The following is a 21,948-nucleotide window of genomic DNA, read 5'->3' as shown; positions in this document are numbered from 1 at the left end:
CCAGGGGCGCTGGACGGTGTACGGCGTGCACCAGGTTCCCCCCAGTCCCCCTCAGTCAGTCATTCGCCTAGAAGACCTTCAGCACGGTGTTCCAGAGGAGTACGTCGATGTCATCAACCATGTCCTCACCTCTCAGGCACAGGTATTTGCGGCCGCGGACCGGCTACGACGGACAAACGTGACGGAGCACCGGATACCGATGGTACCGCACCGCCCTCCCTTTGAGAAGGTATACGGATTTGGCATCCGGGAACGGGAGGCCATACAGACTCAAATTGACGAGATGTTACGTGACGGGGTAGTGGAACCCAGCACCTCCCCGTATAACTCACGGGTGGTGCTGGCCACCAAGAAAGACGGAAGTCTACGCTTTTGCGTAAACTTCAAGGCGATAAACAAACTGACCATTCCCGCCCCGCCCCCGCAGATCAATATCACAGACGCACTGGCAGGACTGGGGGACGCCACTATTTTCACGACACTAGACTTAAAATCAGGCTACTGGCAGGTGCCGGTATGTCTGGAGGACCGCCCTAAGACGGCATTTACGGCACCAGACGGTCGACGTTACCAGTTCTGCGCCATGCCGTTTGGTCTCATGGACGCCCCTGCCACGTTCCAGGCCCTGATGGTACGTGTTCTGGATGGGTACATTGGTGAGTTCGCCAGTGCCTATCTGGACGACGTTATCATCTGGTCCAGGACGTGGGAGGAACACGCGCACCATCTGGCATTGGTGCTAGAACGTATGGCCAGACACGGACTGACGTGCGCCCCAAAGAAATGCCACATTGGGGCCACGGAAATAGAGTTCCTAGGACACATAGTGACGGCGGAGGGGTGCCGCCCCCGACCTGAGCAGTTGGAGCTAATAGAGGGAAAGGGGGCACCGAAGACCAGGAAGCAGCTCCAGAAGCTGCTGGGGCTGCTCAACTGGCTGCGGTCCTTCGTCCCCGACTTCGCCACGGTGACGGCCCCGATGACGGACCTACTGTCGCCGAAGACTAAGTTCCGGTGGACCCCCGCCGCGGACGAGGCCTTGCGACAGGTGAAGCGCCGGTTCAGGAACTGTCACACGCTCTCACGCCTGGTGCCCAGCCGCCCCATCTTCATCCAGACGGATGCGAGTCAGGAGGGGATGGGGGCGGTGTTGTACCAGATGGATGACCGGGGCGAGAGGCGCGTGATCGAGTACGCCAGCGCCAAGTTTGGGCAGGCTGAGCGGAAGTATCACGTGAATGAGCAAGAGTGCCTTGCGGTGGTCTGGGCCCTACAGAGGTACCGTCACCACGTCGAGGGCCGCTCATTCACGCTGAGAACCGACAGCCAATGCCTCCGCTGGTTGGACTCCGCTCAGGGCCGGAAGTCTAAGTTCACTCGGTGGGCCATGCTGATCCAGGAATTCTCGTTCACGGTCGAGCACATTCCTGGACGTGAAAATCAGTTGGCCGACGAGTTGTCCCGGAATCCGGACCCTGAGAATGAGTTCCACGACGACCAGGGCTGGGAGGAAGTGCTCCTCCCTGAGCGTGAGCGCGGGGTAGAGGACTCGGTGCCGCGACCGTGCGCGTTGTATGCGCTGACAAGCCCCACTGCTCCTGCACCTGACGCGCGACCCGAGACTATGACTGACCTGCTGGCGTGGGTCCACGCGGCGCAACTCCGGGACCCCGACACCCGGACCCGACTGACAGAGTGTGGGGAGGGGGTGATACCGGGCTGCCGGAGCCTGAACGGGGTGCTCCAGACCAGGGGGGCTCACAGGTCGAGCGGGTGGCGGACCCACGTGCCGCCCGAGGCCAGGCGCTGGGTCCTGAGCTACCTGCATGACCACCCCCTGGCGGGACACCCGGGCGCGGAGCAGACGCTGCGTGAGGTCAGACGGACGTTCCGCTGGCCTGGTGACGCGGCAGAAGTAAGACGCTACGTGCGGGCCTGCCTGCGTTGCCAGGAGCGGAAGTCCAGGCGACCCGACGGCAAGGAGCAGCAGGTCCCACGACGGCCCCGGAATCCCTTCCACACTGTGGCGGTGGATATTATGGGGCCGTATCCTCGCACGTCCCGTGGTCGGCGATTCATTGTTGTGGTCACGGATGTCTTCACCCGCTGGGCGGAGGCGTTCGCAGTACCAAACGTGAAGGCCGGCACCGTGATTGCCCTGCTCGAGCGCGAGTTCTTCCCGCGATACGGGTACCCCGCGGTCCTGCTGACGGACAACGGGGTGCAGTTCACGGGGAGAAGCTGGCGAGTGTCCTGCGCGGGTTGGGGGGTGGAGCATCACACGACGCCCACCTACCATCCGCGCGCGAATCCGACCGAAAGGCGGAATCAGGACATTAAAACTCAGCTGCGCATCCGGTTGGACGAGGACCACACCAAGTGGGACCTGCACCTGCCGACGCTGCTGTTTTGCCTGCGCCGTCGGACGAACGCGGTCACGGGCCATTCCCCCGCTGAACTGGTGCAGGGCCGGAACCTCGCCCTGCCCGGGGAAGCGCGCGCAACCCCCGACTTGCACAACATGACCACGGACGATCTGCGCGAAGACGCCCGACGTCGCCAAGCTGACTACCTGACTAGACGTACGCCGCAGACGCACCAGCCCCCAGCACGACTAGAGCCTGGCCAGCAGGTGTTTGTTAAGTGTCATCACCTGTCGGCTGGCGAGCGGGGCTTTTGCGCCAGTCTGGCTCCTAAGTGGGCGGGGCCACAGGAGATCGTAGACAGACTGGGCACCACCTCGTACCTCGTGCGTCGCGCCGACGGACGGACAACTAAGGTGCACAGGGACGACATTCGACTGATAGGCGACCCGCACGACGAGTACGACCACGACGACAGCGGACCAGTGGACGGTGACGAGGCCGAGGATGACGTCACCGAAGGTGTACTGGCCGACCTCGGCGCCCCTGTGGTGGTACCGCCGGAGCCGGACCTGGGACGTCGACGGGGACACGCCCACCCCAGGTCACTGCGGGGGGTTGGCAGGGACGTTGACAGGGACGACGACACACGGGACGGGACCGATGACAACGTCGCAGTAGGAGTCCTGGTCGACCTCGATGACCCCGTGGTGACGCCACCGGAACCGGATCAGGGACGTCGACGGGGACACGCCTACCCCGGGTCACGGCGAGTGGCAGGCGAGAACGCTGACGGGGACGGTGACACACGGGACAGGACCGATGACAACGTCGCAGTAGGAGTCCTGGTCGACCTCGGTGACCCCGTGGTGACGCCACCGGAGCCGGATCAGGGACGTCGACGAGGACACGCCCACCCCAAGTCACTGCGGGGGGTTGGCAGGAACGTTGACAGGGACGACGACACACGGGACGGGACCGATGACAACGTCGCAGTAGGAGTCCTGGTCGACCTCGATGACCCCGTGGTGACGCCACCGGAACCGGATCAGGGACGTCGACGGGGACACGCCTACCCCGGGTCACGGCGAGTGGCAGGCGAGAACGCTGACGGGGACGGTGACACACGGGACAGGACCGATGACAACGTCGCAGTAGGAGTCCTGGTCGACCTCGGTGACCCCGTGGTGACGCCACCGGAGCCGGATCAGGGACGTCGACGAGGACACGCCCACCCCAAGTCACTGCGGGGGGTTGGCAGGAACGTTGACAGGGACGACGACACCTGGGGCACGACACATGGACGGGCCCCCACGACGACACCGACTCAGCCTCCTACGGGGGGACAGCAAAAGGGGAACGGTGGTTGGCAGCTGGCAAGAGGGGGCGGGGAACGGACGCCCGTCAGAAGGGGCGGAAGGGGTCCGCGTGGCGCAAGCATGGCAGAGCTGGAGCGCTTTGTGGACCGGGTGCTCCCGCCTGATGACGTCAGCGCCTACGCCAACGACACTGATGGACCGCTCATCGAGGACGTAACACATGACAACACTGCTCAGGGCGACCTGGTCGACCTGAGTGAACCAGTGGTGACGTTGCCGGAGCCTACCCAGAGACGTGGACGGAGGTACGTCCACTCCTGGGAACGGCGGGTGACGGGGACGGACGTGAGCAAGGACGTGACAGACGGGGTAACGGTCCGGCTCCTCAGTGGGGAGGGCGATGTCGACAGGGCCCAGCAGGTGGTCCTGGACTTGCCTTCCGGGGAGCCGAGGATGACCGCTCACGCGGGGAGGGGACCGGCGTTGCGCCGGTCCACGCGTGAGAAGACGGCCCCCCACTACCTCCGGGACTACGAGTGGGGGAGTCAGCGCAAACCCCGCGACGTAAGACAAACGACCGACGGGGGGTTACGCTGCAGCGTGATGCAGCTCCTGCCCCAGTTTGCCCGACCCGGACGGAATGACGTGACGAGCTCCGACGACCAGACAAGTGGCCGGACGCGGACGCAGCTGCCGGTCTAGGTCGGCGTCGGGGGCCAGGACGGCCTCGGGAGAGGGGGGGCATATGACGACAGTCGTCGTACCCTCCCAGATACAGAGGCCGTACCTGGCCACCGACGCGGGCCTGAGGGGGCCTATTTTCCCCCCCAGTGAACCCCAGTGTGTGCGACGGCCAGGGACGCACCCGCGTGCGCCCTAGCATGCCAACGAGTGTTTTTTCTATGTGACTTTATCTTTTATTTCAGTGTGTATATATTTGTAAACGATTAAGGGATTTGAATGTGTGTAATTAACTTATTTTATTTATTATTCATTGTGCAAGTTCGCTGTGTAATTAATGTCTCGTGTATGTCTTTGTAAATAATTCAATAACTTTTTCTGAAGTGTTTCGCCGTAGTATGTAATTGCAGCCTGGCGCGCCGCGGGACGGAGCTCTCTCCCACGCCGGCCGATTTTCCCCTCCCTCCCCGCCACCCGCGGGCGCCGGCCCGCGGGCGAGCGGGGAGAGGCAGTCGCGTCCTGGTCTCGAGCGGAGACAGACGTGTTCGTTGCTCCGCGAGCCGCGCACGTTGCGCTCGGGATTGAACGTTCGCTCAGTCCGCAGTCGGTCACGGCAGCTGAGCTGCCACCGCGAATCAGCTTAGCATTGTTAACTTACGAGTCATCGGGAGACGTGTCTAGCGGGCAGTTTCTACAACGCGAACGTGGTGCTACGAGTCTCTGAACTTTTCGCCGTCCACGGAACATTACGTAACGGGCCGCGTATGTACAGCGTTCCGTCTTCGGGCCCTTTCTCACTGGGTCAGCCTAGCATTAATAAACTTTACGATTCGCGCCGAAACGTATTTGAGAACCGCCCCGTCATCAGGGAGTCCGTGTCGCCGTGGTAGGGCACTTGTTCCGCGACGGTTCCGCCAGGCTGCGGCAGGACTTTATAAGCGTTAATAAAAGACGGCTCGTGAAATTCGTTAATGCCGTGTTCTGCTTGCGACAACCTACCAACATTCCTCGCAATCACTTCACTCTCCCTCCAGGTCCCGCCTTTCCCGGTCCCGGCCACGTTGGCCTGGACCCACACCTCTCCGACGAGGGCAGTACGGGCATAACAGGACATTTATTTCAACGGGAAAACGGGGACCTGAAGCCGAGGGACGTCAAGGTGATAAACTAGTATATATTCAATCACTACATTTTGTACTACGTGCAATCAACAAAAAAGGAAGCACCAACAACGAAAAGGCAGCACCGACAACGAAAAGAAAGCACATTTGGAAGCACTGACAACGAAAAGGCAGCACCGACAACGAAAAGGAAGCACATTTGGAAGCACCGGCAAAGAAAAGGCAGCACCGCCAACGAAAAGGAAGCACATTTGGAAGCACCGACAAAGAAAAGACAGCACTGACAACGAAAAGGAAGCACATTTGGAAGCACCGTCAACGAAAAGGCAGCACCGACAACGAAAAGGAAGCACATTTGGAAGCACCGACAACGAAAAGGCAGCACCGACAACGAAAAGGAAGCACATTTGGAAGCACTGACAACGAAAAGGCAGCACCGACAACGAAAAGGAAGCACATTTGGAAGCACTGACAACGAAAAGGCAGCACCGACAACGAAAAGGAAGCACATTTGGAAGCACCGACAAAGAAAAGGCAGCACCGCCAACGAAAAGGAAGCACATTTGGAAGCACCGACAAAGAAAAGACAGCACTGACAACGAAAAGGAAGCACATTTGGAAGCACCGTCAACGAAAAGGCAGCACCGACAACGAAAAGGAAGCACATTTGGAAGCACTGACAACGAAAAGACAGCACCGACAACGAAAAGGCAGCACATTTGGAAGCACTGACAACGAAAAGGCAGCACAGGCATCGAAAAGGAAGCACATTTGGAAGCACCGACAACGAAAAGGCAGCACCGCCAACGAAAATGCAGCTCATTTGGAAGCACCGACATCGAAAAGGAAGCACCATCAACGAAAAGGCCGCACCATCAACGAAAAGGAAGCACATTTGGAAGCACAAGTTACGAGAACTTAGTCTTAGTTAGAAATCTGTATACAAGAAAAAAAAACATTAAATTTTTATAATTGCAATTATTTATTTCTTTACATTATACAAATACAAGTAAAACAAGCCATTATTATATGTAGCCAGCTTTCCTCAGTTCTTTGAGTATGATTGATATTTCTTTGATGCACGAATAATTTCCTGCACAAAGCGAGTCATGTAGAAGTCTTAGCCGGTCAACCAATATGTTTGGATCGTTCCATGAAGTGTAATCAGTCTCTTCTACCACCATCTTACTTGTTTGATTATTATAAATATTATTTTCTCTGGTGTCTTCCGTTTTAACTCCATCCTCAGGGTTACTTTCATTATCGAGACAATGATCATCACAAGCTTGATCCGATTTATTTAATATATCACGTTGTTTCCATCGTTTCGGTCTCAGGACACCACCACAGTCTTCGATCTTGCCTGCTTTAGTTGCTTCATCACAGTCTATACCTTTGTCAACAGCCGCAGAGTCACTGTAGCAATCACCGTAGAAGGCATCATCTTCACCCAGATTACCGTAAGAATTCGATGTCGATGATGTCGAAGCGTCTTCATCGTCTTCATGCTTCCTTTTTAGGAGTCCATCATTTTTACAAAGTAGGAAAGATCTTTTTGAATTCGGCTGGAATGTATTCTCACTTTTTACGTTAAAGATTCTTCCATTGTCTTCATTCTTCCATAAATCATAATCGTCCTTCAATTTAAGTTCTTTGTCGAGATCGGAAGAACCGCGATCATAATCTCTCCCAAGACAAGGAAAATTATTGTCGTAATGCAGATCACTCTTTCTTAGTCTAGTAGAGCCATCGTTGTCCTCTAGCTTGTACACAGGCTTGACGTTACAAGTTCTGTCATGTCTTTTTAAGCTCTCTCTCCGCGTAAACGACTTGCTACATCGAACACAACTTATCATATTACGTAGTGGATTTTTATCACAGTCATTCTTCTCGTGTTGTCTTCCATTCTTTCTCAAGATAAATTCTTTGCTGCAAAACTTACACCTGTGTCCTTTCGTTACACCATCAGTCACCGAATCAGGATTCATATTAGTTACTGAGACTATGGTCAGATGCAAACTGAATTAATTAAATTAGATACATTACTTAAATATAATTTTTAATATTTCATCTGCAAGAATTAAGTTACATCATACAAAAGAAATTGTTACATGTGGTCTCGATTATTAGCATGTGATGTCGCCACGTGTTGTGTTGAGTCATAATTTATTTAGTTGTTTTATGTGGTATGCGGGAAGCTCACTAACGATCGCAAAACAAGGATGGCTTCGCTAGACATCTAGGAGAAGGAAGTTCATCTTACATGTTAGTGCTCCACGGATGTCTCATGACATATTATTTGACTGAGTAATGGTTGCTTAATTTTTATTTCCACCTGGTAAAAAAATTACAAGTGCTGATTTAGTAACAGATATTCTCGAATTAAATGTAACTCTAAATAACACGTCATGACTCATTAGGTAAAAAATCCGTCATGCAGAGAGCGGTTTCTCATAATAGACAGAAACACTTGAAGAATCCACAGGAATAATCAGGAGTTCATGGAGAAATCCATCATAATATTGAAAAAATAATAGGGAGCACACGGAGAAAACCATCACACGTTTCTTTGTTATCATATAAATACAGAAAAAATATTTAATAATAAAATAAATTAATAAAAAAATTTAAATTGAAAAAAAAATTAAATTGAAAGCAGGAATAATCAGGAGCACACGGAGAAAACCATCATAATATTGACATGGATAATCAGATGCACTCGGAGAAAACCACCACACGTTTTCTTTGATATCATAAAATTACAGGGAAAATTTTTTTTAAAAATAAATAAAAAAAATTCAAAAAAGGAAAAAATTACCAAAATACATAAAATTCTGGCTTGTACTAGAACTCTATCTTTGTTACACAATGAGAAGTTCACAAGCTAGCAGAATCTATTTATGTATTTTGGTAATTTTTTCCTTTTTTGAATTTTTTTTATTTATTTTTAAAAAAATTTTTCCCTGTAATTTTATGATATCAAAGAAAACGTGTGGTGGTTTTCTCCGAGTGCATCTGATTATCCATGTCAATATTATGATGGTTTTCTCCGTGTGCTCCTGATTATTCCTGCTTTCAATTTAATTTTTTTTTCAATTTAAATTTTTTTATTAATTTATTTTATTATTAAATATTTTTTCTGTATTTATATGATAACAAAGAAACGTGTGATGGTTTTCTCCGTGTGCTCCCTATTATTTTTTCAATATTATGATGGATTTCTCCATGAACTCCTGATTATTCCTGTGGATTCTTCAAGTGTTTCTGTCTATTATGAGAAACCGCTCTCTGCATGACGGATTTTTTACCTAATGAGTCATGACGTGTTATTTAGAGTTACATTTAATTCGAGAATATCTGTTACTAAATCAGCACTTGTAATTTTTTTACCAGGTGGAAATAAAAATTAAGCAACCATTACTCAGTCAAATAATATGTCATGAGACATCCGTGGAGCACTAACATGTAAGATGAACTTCCTTCTCCTAGATGTCTAGCGAAGCCATCCTTGTTTTGCGATCGTTAGTGAGCTTCCCGCATACCACATAAAACAACTAAATAAATTATGACTCAACACAACACGTGGCGACATCACATGCTAATAATCGAGACCACATGTAACAATTTCTTTTGTATGATGTAACTTAATTCTTGCAGATGAAATATTAAAAATTATATTTAAGTAATGTATCTAATTTAATTAATTCAGTTTGCATCTGACCATAGTCTCAGTAACTAATATGAATCCTGATTCGGTGACTGATGGTGTAACGAAAGGACACAGGTGTAAGTTTTGCAGCAAAGAATTTATCTTGAGAAAGAATGGAAGACAACACGAGAAGAATGACTGTGATAAAAATCCACTACGTAATATGATAAGTTGTGTTCGATGTAGCAAGTCGTTTACGCGGAGAGAGAGCTTAAAAAGACATGACAGAACTTGTAACGTCAAGCCTGTGTACAAGCTAGAGGACAACGATGGCTCTACTAGACTAAGAAAGAGTGATCTGCATTACGACAATAATTTTCCTTGTCTTGGGAAAGATTATGATCGCGGTTCTTCCGATCTCGACAAAGAACTTAAATTGAAGGACGATTATGATTTATGGAAGAATGAAGACAATGGAAGAATCTTTAACGTAAAAAGTGAGAATACATTCCAGCCGAATTCAAAAAGATCTTTCCTACTTTGTAAAAATGATGGACTCCTAAAAAGGAAGCATGAAGACGATGAAGACGCTTCGACATCATCGACATCGAATTCTTACGGTAATCTGGGTGAAGATGAAGCCTTCTACGGTGATTGCTACAGTGACTCTGCGGCTGTTGACAAAGGTATAGACTGTGATGAAGCAACTAAAGCAGGCAAGATCGAAGACTGTGGTGGTGTCCTGAGACCGAAACGATGGAAACAACGTGATATATTAAATAAATCGGATCAAGCTTGTGATGATCATTGTCTCGATAATGAAAGTAACCCTGAGGATGGAGTTAAAACGGAAGACACCAGAGAAAATAATATTTATAATAATCAAACAAGTAAGATGGTGGTAGAAGAGACTGATTACACTTCATGGAACGATCCAAACATATTGGTTGACCGGCTAAGACTTCTACATGACTCGCTTTGTGCAGGAAATTATTCGTGCATCAAAGAAATATCAATCATACTCAAAGAACTGAGGAAAGCTGGCTACATATAATAATGGCTTGTTTTACTTGTATTTGTATAATGTAAAGAAATAAATAATTGCAATTATAAAAATTTAATGTTTTTTTTTCTTGTATACAGATTTCTAACTAAGACTAAGTTCTCGTAACTTGTGCTTCCAAATGTGCTTCCTTTTCGTTGATGGTGCGGCCTTTTCGTTGATGGTGCTTCCTTTTCGATGTCGGTGCTTCCAAATGAGCTGCATTTTCGTTGGCGGTGCTGCCTTTTCGTTGTCGGTGCTTCCAAATGTGCTTCCTTTTCGATGCCTGTGCTGACTTTTCGTTGTCAGTGCTTCCAAATGTGCTGCCTTTTCGTTGTCGGTGCTGTCTTTTCGTTGTCAGTGCTTCCAAATGTGCTTCCTTTTCGTTGTCGGTGCTGCCTTTTCGTTGACGGTGCTTCCAAATGTGCTTCCTTTTCGTTGTCAGTGCTGTCTTTTCTTTGTCGGTGCTTCCAAATGTGCTTCCTTTTCGTTGGCGGTGCTGCCTTTTCTTTGTCGGTGCTTCCAAATGTGCTTCCTTTTCGTTGTCGGTGCTGCCTTTTCGTTGTCAGTGCTTCCAAATGTGCTTCCTTTTCGTTGTCGGTGCTGCCTTTTCGTTGTCAGTGCTTCCAAATGTGCTTCCTTTTCGTTGTCGGTGCTGCCTTTTCGTTGTCGGTGCTTCCAAATGTGCTTCCTTTTCGTTGTCGGTGCTGCCTTTTCGTTGACGGTGCTTCCAAATGTGCTTCCTTTTCGTTGTCAGTGCTGTCTTTTCTTTGTCGGTGCTTCCAAATGTGCTTCCTTTTCGTTGGCGGTGCTGCCTTTTCTTTGCCGGTGCTTCCAAATGTGCTTCCTTTTCGTTGTCGGTGCTGCCTTTTCGTTGTCAGTGCTTCCAAATGTGCTTTCTTTTCGTTGTCGGTGCTGCCTTTTCGTTGTTGGTGCTTCCTTTTTTGTTGATTGCACGTAGTACAAAATGTAGTGATTGAATATATACTAGTTTATCACCTCTTGGTGTTACTAAAATATTTTTCAAGGTCACTTGGTCCTTTAGAATGTATAAAAATGTCACGATGGATTACGAAGGTCATGTGGTCCTGAAATGACTAGCCTATACGTCTGATAATGACATGACTCGGTCTCATGGACTGAAGACAATTGATCTATATGTGTGGCTTTGTACATGAACGGTTTATATGTTATTCAGATTATTGAAAAATTAGACTTTCATAATAGGCTAATCGGCACTGATTTAATTCGTTGGTCCGGTATATTGACTTGAGTTTTTTTTTCGTAGAGTGAATGATTAATTAACTCCGCGAAAGGTTATGGAAAACAGAACCTAACATTTATTTAATAATTAGTTACAACTGTCTCTGGTCAAGAATCGAACCGTGGACAGGGATCCATCGATTCAATTTGTAAATTAATAATTGATTTTTACGGAGACTATTGGAATTTTTCCCGCATTTCTAACTAAATAATTACATGATTTCAAGATGTCGGCCGAATTTCAAGATGTCGGGCACCTGAGTAATAATAAATGATTACTGCACTGTAGCATGTTATTAAAAAATTATCATGATGGTAAGACGAGTACACACAATATGGAGTCCTCCAGCAGACGAAAACATGATGGTGGCAATGACCACTAGCATGTGGCAGCTCCTGGTAACATGTACTGAACATAAAATGACGGATCCGTGATGGACATCAAGGTCAAGGTCAAATTTCAAGGTCAAGGTCAAATTTCAAGGTCAAGGTCAAAGTTCAAGGTCAAGGTCAAAGTTCAAGGTCAAGGTCAAAGGCTAAGGTCAATTTTCAAGGTCAAGGTCAAAGTTTAAGGTCAAGGTCAAAGTTCAAGGTCAAGGTCAAATTTCAAGGTCAAGGTCAAAGTCCAAGGTCAAGGTCAAAGTTATGGTGAACAGAACATTATACTAACATGACTCCAGCACACTCTAGCAGACGAAAACAAGATGGTTCCCTCCAGCGGACAAAGACAAGATGGCGGACATGATGTCATACCAGCTGATGGTAAATACCTAGTTATTGGTGGTGGTAGGTCAGTCTGTAGGTGGCTTCTGTGGAGGAAGGATCTGATTTTTTTTTATTTTTTGCCCTCACCGGTTTCGAACCAAGGACGAACATCGATATAATCAATCAGAATTCTATTACGTTAATTTTTTGATGAATTTTGGAATTTTTCCCGATTTTCTAACATAAAAATTACGGATTTCCAAGATGGCGTCCAAATTTCAAGATGACGGACATGACGTCATACTACCTGATGGTATATGTGCATTGACATAAGTGGTGGGGGTCATTCTGCTTGCATCCACCGTGGGGGAAGGATTGGTCGTCATTTTATATTTTTTTTTGCCTCTGTCGGGTTCGAACCGAGGACTCCGAGCTCCGTGTCGTTTATGTAATTTTTTATTAATAATTTATTAAAATTTTATTAATTTAATTTTTTTATAAATTTTAAAAAAAAATTCGTTAAAATCGGATAATAAATAAAAAAGTTAAAGATGGCTGCCGTAACGAAAATTGCAACGGTGACGACATGATTCAAAATGGCGGAAAACACATCGCCGGAATTTTCGAGAACACAATGACGTCATAAAAATGTCGGATCCAAAATGGCCGCCATGATATACTTGTCCCGTTACGTTATGTCCCGTTACGCTGTGTCCCGTTACGCTGTGTCCCGTTACGCCGGCTGCACGCACGAAAAAGTGTCACGTTACGCATATTGTCACGTTACGCTCGTCCAAGATGGCCGCCGTGATGTCAAAATCCAAGATGGCGGAAAGGACACACAGCACCGCAGCCAGAAGCCAGCCGCCGGACATACATTCCTATACTACTCAGATTGAAAGTCCAATGCGCATCCATGCAGAAACTGCTATGGCCACGTGCCGAAGAGTTGAAGATGGCGGACCCACGTGTGCATTCTTGCAGCCGTGTACACTAACTTTCGCGAACATCAATGGTCACATTAACGAAGTCTAGCAAATTTACTGCATTTGATATTAAGTAATTTAAAATGATTTGTTATTTAAATTTAAAATTTTTGGTTGGTCGTGCAAGTACCTTATGTCATGCAGAAAGTTGGTGGAAAAATGTATTACATTTATATTGTTGCGCAAAGTATTCATCTGGAATCCCACGCATGTGGCCCACGGTTGAAGATTGTGGGCTTTGTGGGCTGGCCGGAAGGGTTGCCGGAGATGTTTCCTTGAGGTATGCGGGGGAGCTGAATTGTTGCCCCTTGGAAGGGCAGCCCTTCAGGATTTTTCTGGCAAATGGTTTGTTTGTACAGCGACTGGAAGGGCAGCCCATGAGGATTTTTCTAACAGTAGTGTTTTTGAAAGGTTGTCTGAATTGTTGCACCTTGGATGGGCAGCCCTTCAGGATTTTTCTGACAGTGCCTTGTCTTGTCTAGTCTAGTCTAGTCTAGTCTAGTTTAGTCTAGTCTAGTTTACTTTAGTTTAGTTTAGTTTATGTTAGGTTAGGTTATGTTAGGTTGTCACTTTACAAACTAACCCCTGTCAGAAAAATCCTAAGGGCTGCCCATCCAAGGGGCAACAATTCAGACAACCTTTCAAAAACACTACTGTCAGAAAAATCCTGAAGGGCTGCCCTTCCAAGGGTCAGCATTTCAGTCGCCCCAGGGGTGCGACGGAGGAAGGCTGCTCACCTGGCGTCCCACACGCGTGGTCCGCGGTGGAAGATGACGGGCTGGCCGGCGGGGTTGACAGACACGCCGCTCACCTCGCCCAGGTGGGGCAGATCCCGGGGCCAGCCCTCCACGTGTTGGGGTCTGGCTGGAACTGGTGCGATGTCTTCTTCATACTAAAACACGCAACCACGTCCGATGCTCTCTTTTCCTAAAATTGTTGTCTGAAATTTTTTTCCGAACCTCTTGAACACATTTCTCCAAACTTTAAGCCACACATATTTTTGACGTGACAACGTCTAATAAATCGATGAATGCCGGCTGCACGCACGAAAAAGTGTCCCGTTACTCACATTGTCCCGTTACGCTGTGTCCCGTTACCCTCATTGTACGCTTGCGCCGCATCTATCTCTCTTCCAGTCGATTGGAACAACCATCGATTTGACTTTTTCGAGGCACATTAAACTTGAAACACTCCCATTCGTTTCCTACTTTTCCTATCGTCGTCATATCCTTAACAGAATAACACAGATTGGAAGAAGTTAAATAGCGAACATGTATAAAAGTTATAGTTAAAATAATTTCTTTGTTAAAGTAAAAACATATTTGAAATAATGAGTGCAAATAAAAGTAAATTTATCAATTAAATTGTAGATTTCATTTCACTCCTTTGTATCCATACAAAACAGTGATAATTCAATAAAAATGATTCAATTTTATTCATAAAAGTATGCAATCATTTCATCAATGTTTTGCTATGACGTTGTCACGTTAAACTATCGTCCGTAAATTGACTTTACAGACAACCAATTTTTTATCTCTATCCTTTTGATTGTGCTTCCAAATGAGCTTTTTTTATTGTGCTTCCAAAAGGGCCTCCTTTTTTATTGTGCTTCCAAGTGTGCTTACTTAATTTACTGTGCTTCCAAATGTGTTTCCTTTTTTAAAATGTGTTTCCAAATGTGCTTCCTTTTATTTATTGAGCTTCCAAATGTGATTCCTTTTTTTTTAATGTGCTTCCTTTTATGACTGTGCTTTTAAATGTGTTTTTTTTTTTAATGTGCTTCCTTTTCGTTGATTGTGGATCGTTAAAGTTGTACTCAGGACTGATTACTTAATGTTTCGGAGATGCCTGGTCTAAAAGGCCTGACATTGGTAATGCCTGGCCACTTACTGGATGTGGCTGGCCACAAACTGAAAGTGCCTAACCGCCAACTTGGCATGCCTAACTGCCACAAACTGAATGTGTCTGGCCACGGAATAGACATGCCTGGCCACCAAGGCGGCTGACAAGATGGCGGACGTCACGATAGCGGGTAAAGATAAACTAATATGGCAGCAGAGCCCTTTAGCAGATGATGTGTGTACTACACGACACTAGCGCTCCTTGTATCAACAAGAAAACAAGATGGCGGCAGCACTCTATAGACGACGATGTGTGCACTAGCGCTCCTGATAAGTACTGGAAATGTATATGGCGGCAGCGCCCTCTCGCAAGTGACGCTATTAATCCTACATTAAAAAAATATATAAGTCCGATTATGTGTTTTATTTGTATAAACCTTTTTTAAAATTCTCAGTCTGGTAAATGTCTCGATGGCCGTGCGGTCAAAGACATATGTTTTCCATTACAGAGGTTCAAGGTGTCATGGTAGAAGTGGCCAATACCAACAAGCGCCGGCGCGGGGGTGTGTACCAACCAAATGAGCCAATATGTGCGCTTTAATGCAATCGGACGTATTTGGCGGCCGGGCAGTGCGTGACTTTGAGGACTGCAAACTTCCTAAACTCTTTTGCAAACTGGGCTTGCAATGTTGCTCAATGGCACTGAGTTAATGGTGCACGTCTCTTCATCATCTTACAAGGTAAACGAGTCGTCTGAAATGACTATTAGGCCCCCGGCGGAAAAAAAAAAATTACCGCAATCATTGAGAAACTTTTGTCAGTTCCAGAACTTAATTTTTTCAGTGCCAATTTACTACCCACTGCAGAAACATCTATTAAACTTGTGCAACAAACGCCCATTGAAGTACCTACTGTTTATGTGTACGCAAATTTGTAGCTGACGTATTTTTCTTCTGTGCTAAGTTAATGCCTATAAATAGGTGTTATTTGTAGATTAAACATTTGGAGAGAGCTGAAGTTCTGTTGGTTAAGAATTTTTAGCCAAGTTGATAAAAGAGAGGTAAGTTACCGTTTGAAAACGAATAAAGGAACTTAAGTGCAATTGGCGAGTGGACAAACTTATCAGGTTAAGATGAAGGCTCGTCGCATTTTAAAATAGAGCATTTCTTGTGTACACGGGAATTTTTTGGTAACTACAAATTTCATCCAAGATTCAGTACTGTGGATGGGTTATTTGATGGAGAGTCAAGCCATTAATGATTGTGAAGTAATAAGAGATTTGTTGCGTACCCCGTGGCTTTAAAAGTGTTTTAAATTATACTTAAAGCTTTGAACTAGACAATATTTTGAGTGAAATATACGTCTCCAAGGCCATAAGTTCTAAGATGACGTTTTAAATGCTCTATTGAACTGAGTTTGTTGGTAAATAATATAATTTTACCATGAGAAACAATCTAGCCGAATTTGCTGCAATATTGAATTGTTTGAATTTATTTATTCCTGAAAATAAAGATGCTTGATATTTTATGTGCCTATCGTATTGGTAACTATCTAGGCCTAATAAATTTATGTTTTGTTTCAAGGACTGTGATGGAATAGTTTACGTTTAAAATGTGTCACGAGTGTTCATGTGCAGAGTATTTAAACATATAAATAAAGTTGTCAGTTTTCCTAAGTGTCTTTTTTTTGCACGCAAATTAATACTTGCTCTATAAAGGTTAATATTGAGTGCACTTTTACCTTGTTTACTGTTCACGGATTCAATCATTTCCGTTCAGACTAACACTATAGAAATGTGTAAGTGAATGTGTGGCAAATAAATTCGAGACCACCGCGCAATTAGAACACATAGTTATAAAACAGAGTGGCTGCGCAGTGGAGCATTAAAATTGTATAAGTACATACCAATACAGAGTATATTATAGTACCGAGTGGAATGTAAATAAACTTACAGAGTGGCACCCAGACGGTGGAGCCATTTCCGTCATTCATTCACTTAGTAATTGAGAGACACTATGTACCCCTGCTATGGTGCGCCGACCTTCTAAGTGCAGTAGTATGCAGACCGGCCCTAAGGCGTGGGTGTGAATTTGAAAGAAGATATTAGGATTTATAAATTTATAGTACAGAGTTTCAATCAAGAGTTTAAGTTTGGTCGTTGGCGTAAGCTGTAGACCATATAATTAATTTTAAAAAAATACTTATATGATGCGATGTAGCCTGATAGTCAATTTGCATTCGATCTACTGTCAATGAGGAATTTAGAAGAGGAACTTTGAAACTTCGAAACCCTAAACTGCAAGATGGACATGAAACTGAAGAAGAAAGCAAAGATGAATCTGAAGAGGATTAAGAAGAAGAGGAATTTAGAAGATGAACTTTGGAGTTTTCGAAGGTTTTAAGATTATTATTATTATGTATAATCATAATTATTTAATCATATTCATATTCATATCTATAACTATATAAACAAATATATATTTTATTTTATGTTATGTTATGAATTGAGGAGTCCTATGTTTCACTCCTAAGAAGAAAAATAAAGAATTCATTTAAATTATTATTATTTATTTATATATAGTATATATATATATTATTAGTATAGAAGAAAAAGTTAAAACCCAAGAAAAACCCAACACTTATCAGGATAAAGGAAGAACATAATACTTTCTGAATTAAAGAATCTACAAGAATTAATTTCTTCAAGTATACCCCTAGAGGGTTTACATCTTGAAGAGGATCTAGAGAACGAATCTAATTTTCGCCAACATATGGTTGGATAACATCTGTCAATGTCTTTGAAGTGCTGATGAGTGTCAAATGTCATTAAAATTTACGTTTTCTTTTTTGTAGATAGCAGCACACACAGGTTTCATCTGCTGAAATATTGAGCCCAGGCTATCTACACAGCATCGCTTCAAAGCCATAACCTATACTGAAATGATTTCCTCCTCTTAGAAAAAAAGTAAAATTCTCGTCCTTATTAGCAGCAGAGCTGGTGTCACAGTTGTTGCCATGTATCAGTCCCGTGCTTGCGCAGGTCGGGAGGCGACACTGGTCTACGGAGCGAGTGTAAACGACCCATAGATAGTAACGCAGCACGAGTAGAGGCCGCGGGGGACAGTAGCCCCTCGCAGTCCTGGGGCCCACACACTCACCTGGACAAGGCGCTGGTCCCCGGAACACGCCCCCAGCAGGCAGGTCGCGGCCCACAGCAGGCGCCTCGCCGCCATCTTGTGCTGCTGTCCGGCCGACTCGCCGCTCGATAGTGGCGCCGCAACGTCAGAGGCGGAGTTATCGACCCGCCAACTCGCTCGCACCTCCTCCGTCCCGCCCACAGATAAGAGGCTGCTCTATAGCGTGTAGCAACCACAACCACACACCTGCTCTACTGCGGCAACATCCCTTAGCGTTCGACAAGCAGCGTGGCAGTCCGCTCTGCGTGGCTCCAGTATTAGACAGCGAGGTCTGCGCGCAACAATGACTGCTTGACGCGCGGTTCATCCAGCAAGCCCAGCGGCGCATGTGACGTCACCAGAACTCTGTATGTGGTGTAAGGGTTCACCCGAAGAAGTTATGAATGCAGGCTACCCGCGTGGGGATCTGTCGTTACGCTGGTCGCGTGTCGTACTTCTGAATATGTACCGTACTAGACTCAACTCAACTCAACTCGTCGCGGAGAGCTACGAAAGAAACTATGAAAAGTAGGATTTAAAAAAAAACGGATTTTCGATATGGCGGATGTGATTTCACTATTTAAAATGATGGAATCCAAGATGCCGGGTGTGATGTTACCAAGTTTTTTTATTAAAATTTTATTTTAAAATTATTTTTTTTGTTAATGAATTACATGTTTACTCTTGCTGGGAATAGAAATGAGGACTGAAATTGATTAAGTAACGTAACATTTGAATTAAACTTTTTTTTTTAATTTTTTGAGAATTATTTCGGTTTTTTTTTGTTAAAACTTAAAGAAAATTCAAGTTTACGGTCAAGATCATGACCTCGGCGACTTAAAGTGGCTAGTCGATGTGGAATTTAAGACGCTTTTAGGAATTTTAGTTTTTTTTAAGTAAAAATATTTAGAAATTTTCGAAGTTTGGGAAATAAAGCGAGAATTTTTCCCTCAAAACGGTAATTTTTCCCTTGAAATTCTAGGAATTTTGAGGAATCTTTACACCAAAATGGCCGCTGTGAAGTCATGGTGGTCGGTCATTGAACCCACCACACCACCACGACCCAGACCCATGTCCCCGGACCGACATTCATATACTACTCACCTGCTCCTTTGTTGGACGCGACTATTTGTTAATATGGTAAAACGTCGGCCCTTGAACTTAGGTTTGCCCCTCAGCAAAGAAACTGTTTGAGAAGTCAATGTGAAAATATTTAAGAAGTGTTTAAACTAACTGTTTAATGTTTTGTAACATAGAACTTGCAAGTCCCACGAAGTGCTGAACCCGTCTGTGATCAATCATGCTGTGTGGTAATATACCTATTAATGCATTTTATTTTACTGCATCCTAAAACGCTTAACTGAAGTTTTAATGTTTGTAAGCCTTTACAGTAAATTGCAGGTAGTAGGAAAGTGACATAGAATGAAACAACGGCCATGCTAATTATAGTGTTTTTACGTCACGCAACGCCAAGCAATGTCACGTAAGATGGTTCAAGGTTGTGCATTAGCTAATCTTATCGTAAACTTGTGGAACTCAGCTGTAAATTTGTTTAAATACATCAGGAACATTTTTCAATACCACTCTCATTTTGGTAGTACAGAAAAGGACACAGAACTCTCAAAACGACGTTTCTTTTTAATTTTACTAAGAGTGTTGCATACAGGAAATTTAAAAAAAAAAAAATTAGGCCCACCCAAAATTTTTATACTAATTTTATTTAAGTATCTAATATATTGTTAATAAATTAACTTTTTATAATTTAATTGTTTTCAATACCCAGAGTTTTAAGGTTACTCGTTATGTAATACACACATTAACATAAAATGATTGATTCGATGCACAGTTTATGACTTTTATTTACGCTCTAATACAGTCCAGCTTGTATTTAATCTCTGCTATTTCTGTTCATTGCTGATACCACATATCTAAATGGGTTGCGATTAAGTTTGGGTAATACTTTATTTGTATTAAATTTGTCATTGATCTTGATTGAACCTACCTCCAAGCGAGCGTTGCGGATGTGGGCCCTCGTTAAATGCAGTGTAATCAGAGCCTACAGCTTCCCTGTAGAATAATGGGGTATCTCGCCGATCTGTTATCTGATTGCTGGGCGAGTTTGGAGGGTATTGGGAGTGAGTGAATCTCGATACGGTTCAGAGTGCACGTGACTACAAGATTTCCTCGTACACACTATGCACGACTCGGAAATATTCCTTAGGCGTAACGTGCTATCCAAGATGGTTGGTTGTGTTGAGCGACGCTAACGCTCTCTAGCAAAAATGCCACGAACATTGAATATGGCCGACAGTGGTGCTCTCCACCCGATACTTTTTTTTTTTTTTTAATTTTTAAATATGGCGCCCTGTGGCCTACAACGAGAAATAAAGATAGCACCCCCTACCGGGAATATTTGAAACTAAGGAGGCCAACCCTAGCAGACGACACTGCCAATACCAAAGGAGTTAACATAATTTCAAAACACTATTTTAGAGTACATAGTCCTTATTTATTTTATCCAACCTGAACTCTTAGCCTAGTGGCTAAGGTTTCTTGAAATGGATCTTTAAGATTATGGTTCGAACCCGAGTCACCACATGTAAGATTATTTTTTGTACAAAATAAATATCGGCGCTGTTGGCGTAACCTACCTGCAATCCTCGGAACCAAGATGTCGGCCGACAGCAGACAAGATGGCCACCTACTGCAGACAACGTAGGCTCGTCGTAACTCTTCATCACCCCCCCCCCCCCCCGGCCGGCGCGTCCACACAGGCGAACTAGGCAACCGCCTAGGGCGCCAAGTAGCTGGGGGAGGCGCAGCACGACACACTACAGCTGATATAATATGTTTAACGATTATTGAAACTAGATGAAAATGGATTTTTGTAACAGTTCGGAATGTTTATATTGATATAAGTAATTATTTAAAGTCCACGGTGACCTGTTCATGATTTGTAATAAGTAAAAAAGTAAAAAAAAACACAAGACTGCTTACATTTGATCGTTGACAAAATCTTAGGCTTACGTGATGTATTTTGAGGCAAGGAAAAAATTTTTGGGGTGTCCGGGGGGGGGGGGGACATTAAGGTTTTTCGCCTAGGGCGCCAATTTACCTTGCACCGGCCCTGCCCCCCCCCCCCCCCTCATGAAAGAGGAAGTGGTGGGAGGAAAGGTACGCTAAAGCCGAGAAAGCCACGAAATCGTAGTCCCATAAGTAGGAACCGGAAAAATTCGCTGGTTCAATGACCTGTAGGACGTACTCCATAGTTCTACGTACACTCGGTCAAATGCCTCCCACTCATTGGCTGCTGTCTTGTGAGACGTTCCAGCGTAGCAGCCTGTGATTAGATAAAGCTTTGGTTGGGTGTTTCTCATTGGCCCAGAGTCATCCAGGTGAGTTGTTAACCAATAGCAGAGGCAGCACTGAGGTATAACGATTTGCATTTTAGCCTATCGCGAAATGTATTCGCGAATTTTTCCAGTCTCTACCCATAAGAAATGCAATGTGCCCCATTCATACACAACTGTGGAAGCCAAGGCACACCTGGGGTTTAATGTCAGGGTGATTCTGAGATGGGTTGCTATTGCCTTACATGAAAGGACAACACAACACACAGTCCCGGGGCTGGCAAAGAAATGTTAGAACAAGTGTTCGTTCCCCGGCCCGACTGGGAATCGAACCACAGACCCTTGGATGACGAGCCAGAAGCTTTGAGCCGACAGGTCTGGCATGATCGTGTTAGGTAGCGACAGAGTAACAGGCGATTTGCCTAGCGGCGGTTTGCCTAAACATGTATTCG

The 21,948-nt window shown here is 45.5% G+C and overlaps 1 protein-coding gene across 1 annotated transcript in view; it reads right to left on the bottom strand.

Moving 5' to 3' along the window:
- LOC134532643 (peptidyl-alpha-hydroxyglycine alpha-amidating lyase 2-like) overlaps positions 1-21,948 on the bottom strand; it is a 49,404-nt gene that overhangs the window by 18,830 nt on the left and 8,626 nt on the right. Inside the window, exons 2-3 of the mRNA XM_063369287.1 lie at positions 18,129-18,323; positions 13,867-14,021 (exon numbers count right to left, since the gene is read on the bottom strand). Of these exons, the coding sequence (XP_063225357.1) occupies positions 13,867-14,021; positions 18,129-18,323 (350 nt within the window). The remainder of the gene's footprint in view (positions 1-13,866; positions 14,022-18,128; positions 18,324-21,948) is intronic.

The sequence above is a fragment of the Bacillus rossius genome, chromosome 6, assembly GCF_032445375.1.
Source record: "Bacillus rossius redtenbacheri isolate Brsri chromosome 6, Brsri_v3, whole genome shotgun sequence".
NCBI lineage: Eukaryota > Metazoa > Arthropoda > Insecta > Phasmatodea > Bacillidae > Bacillus > Bacillus rossius.
Note: the sequence above shows the minus strand (reverse complement) of the source record. Positions and strands in the feature narration are given on the sequence as shown.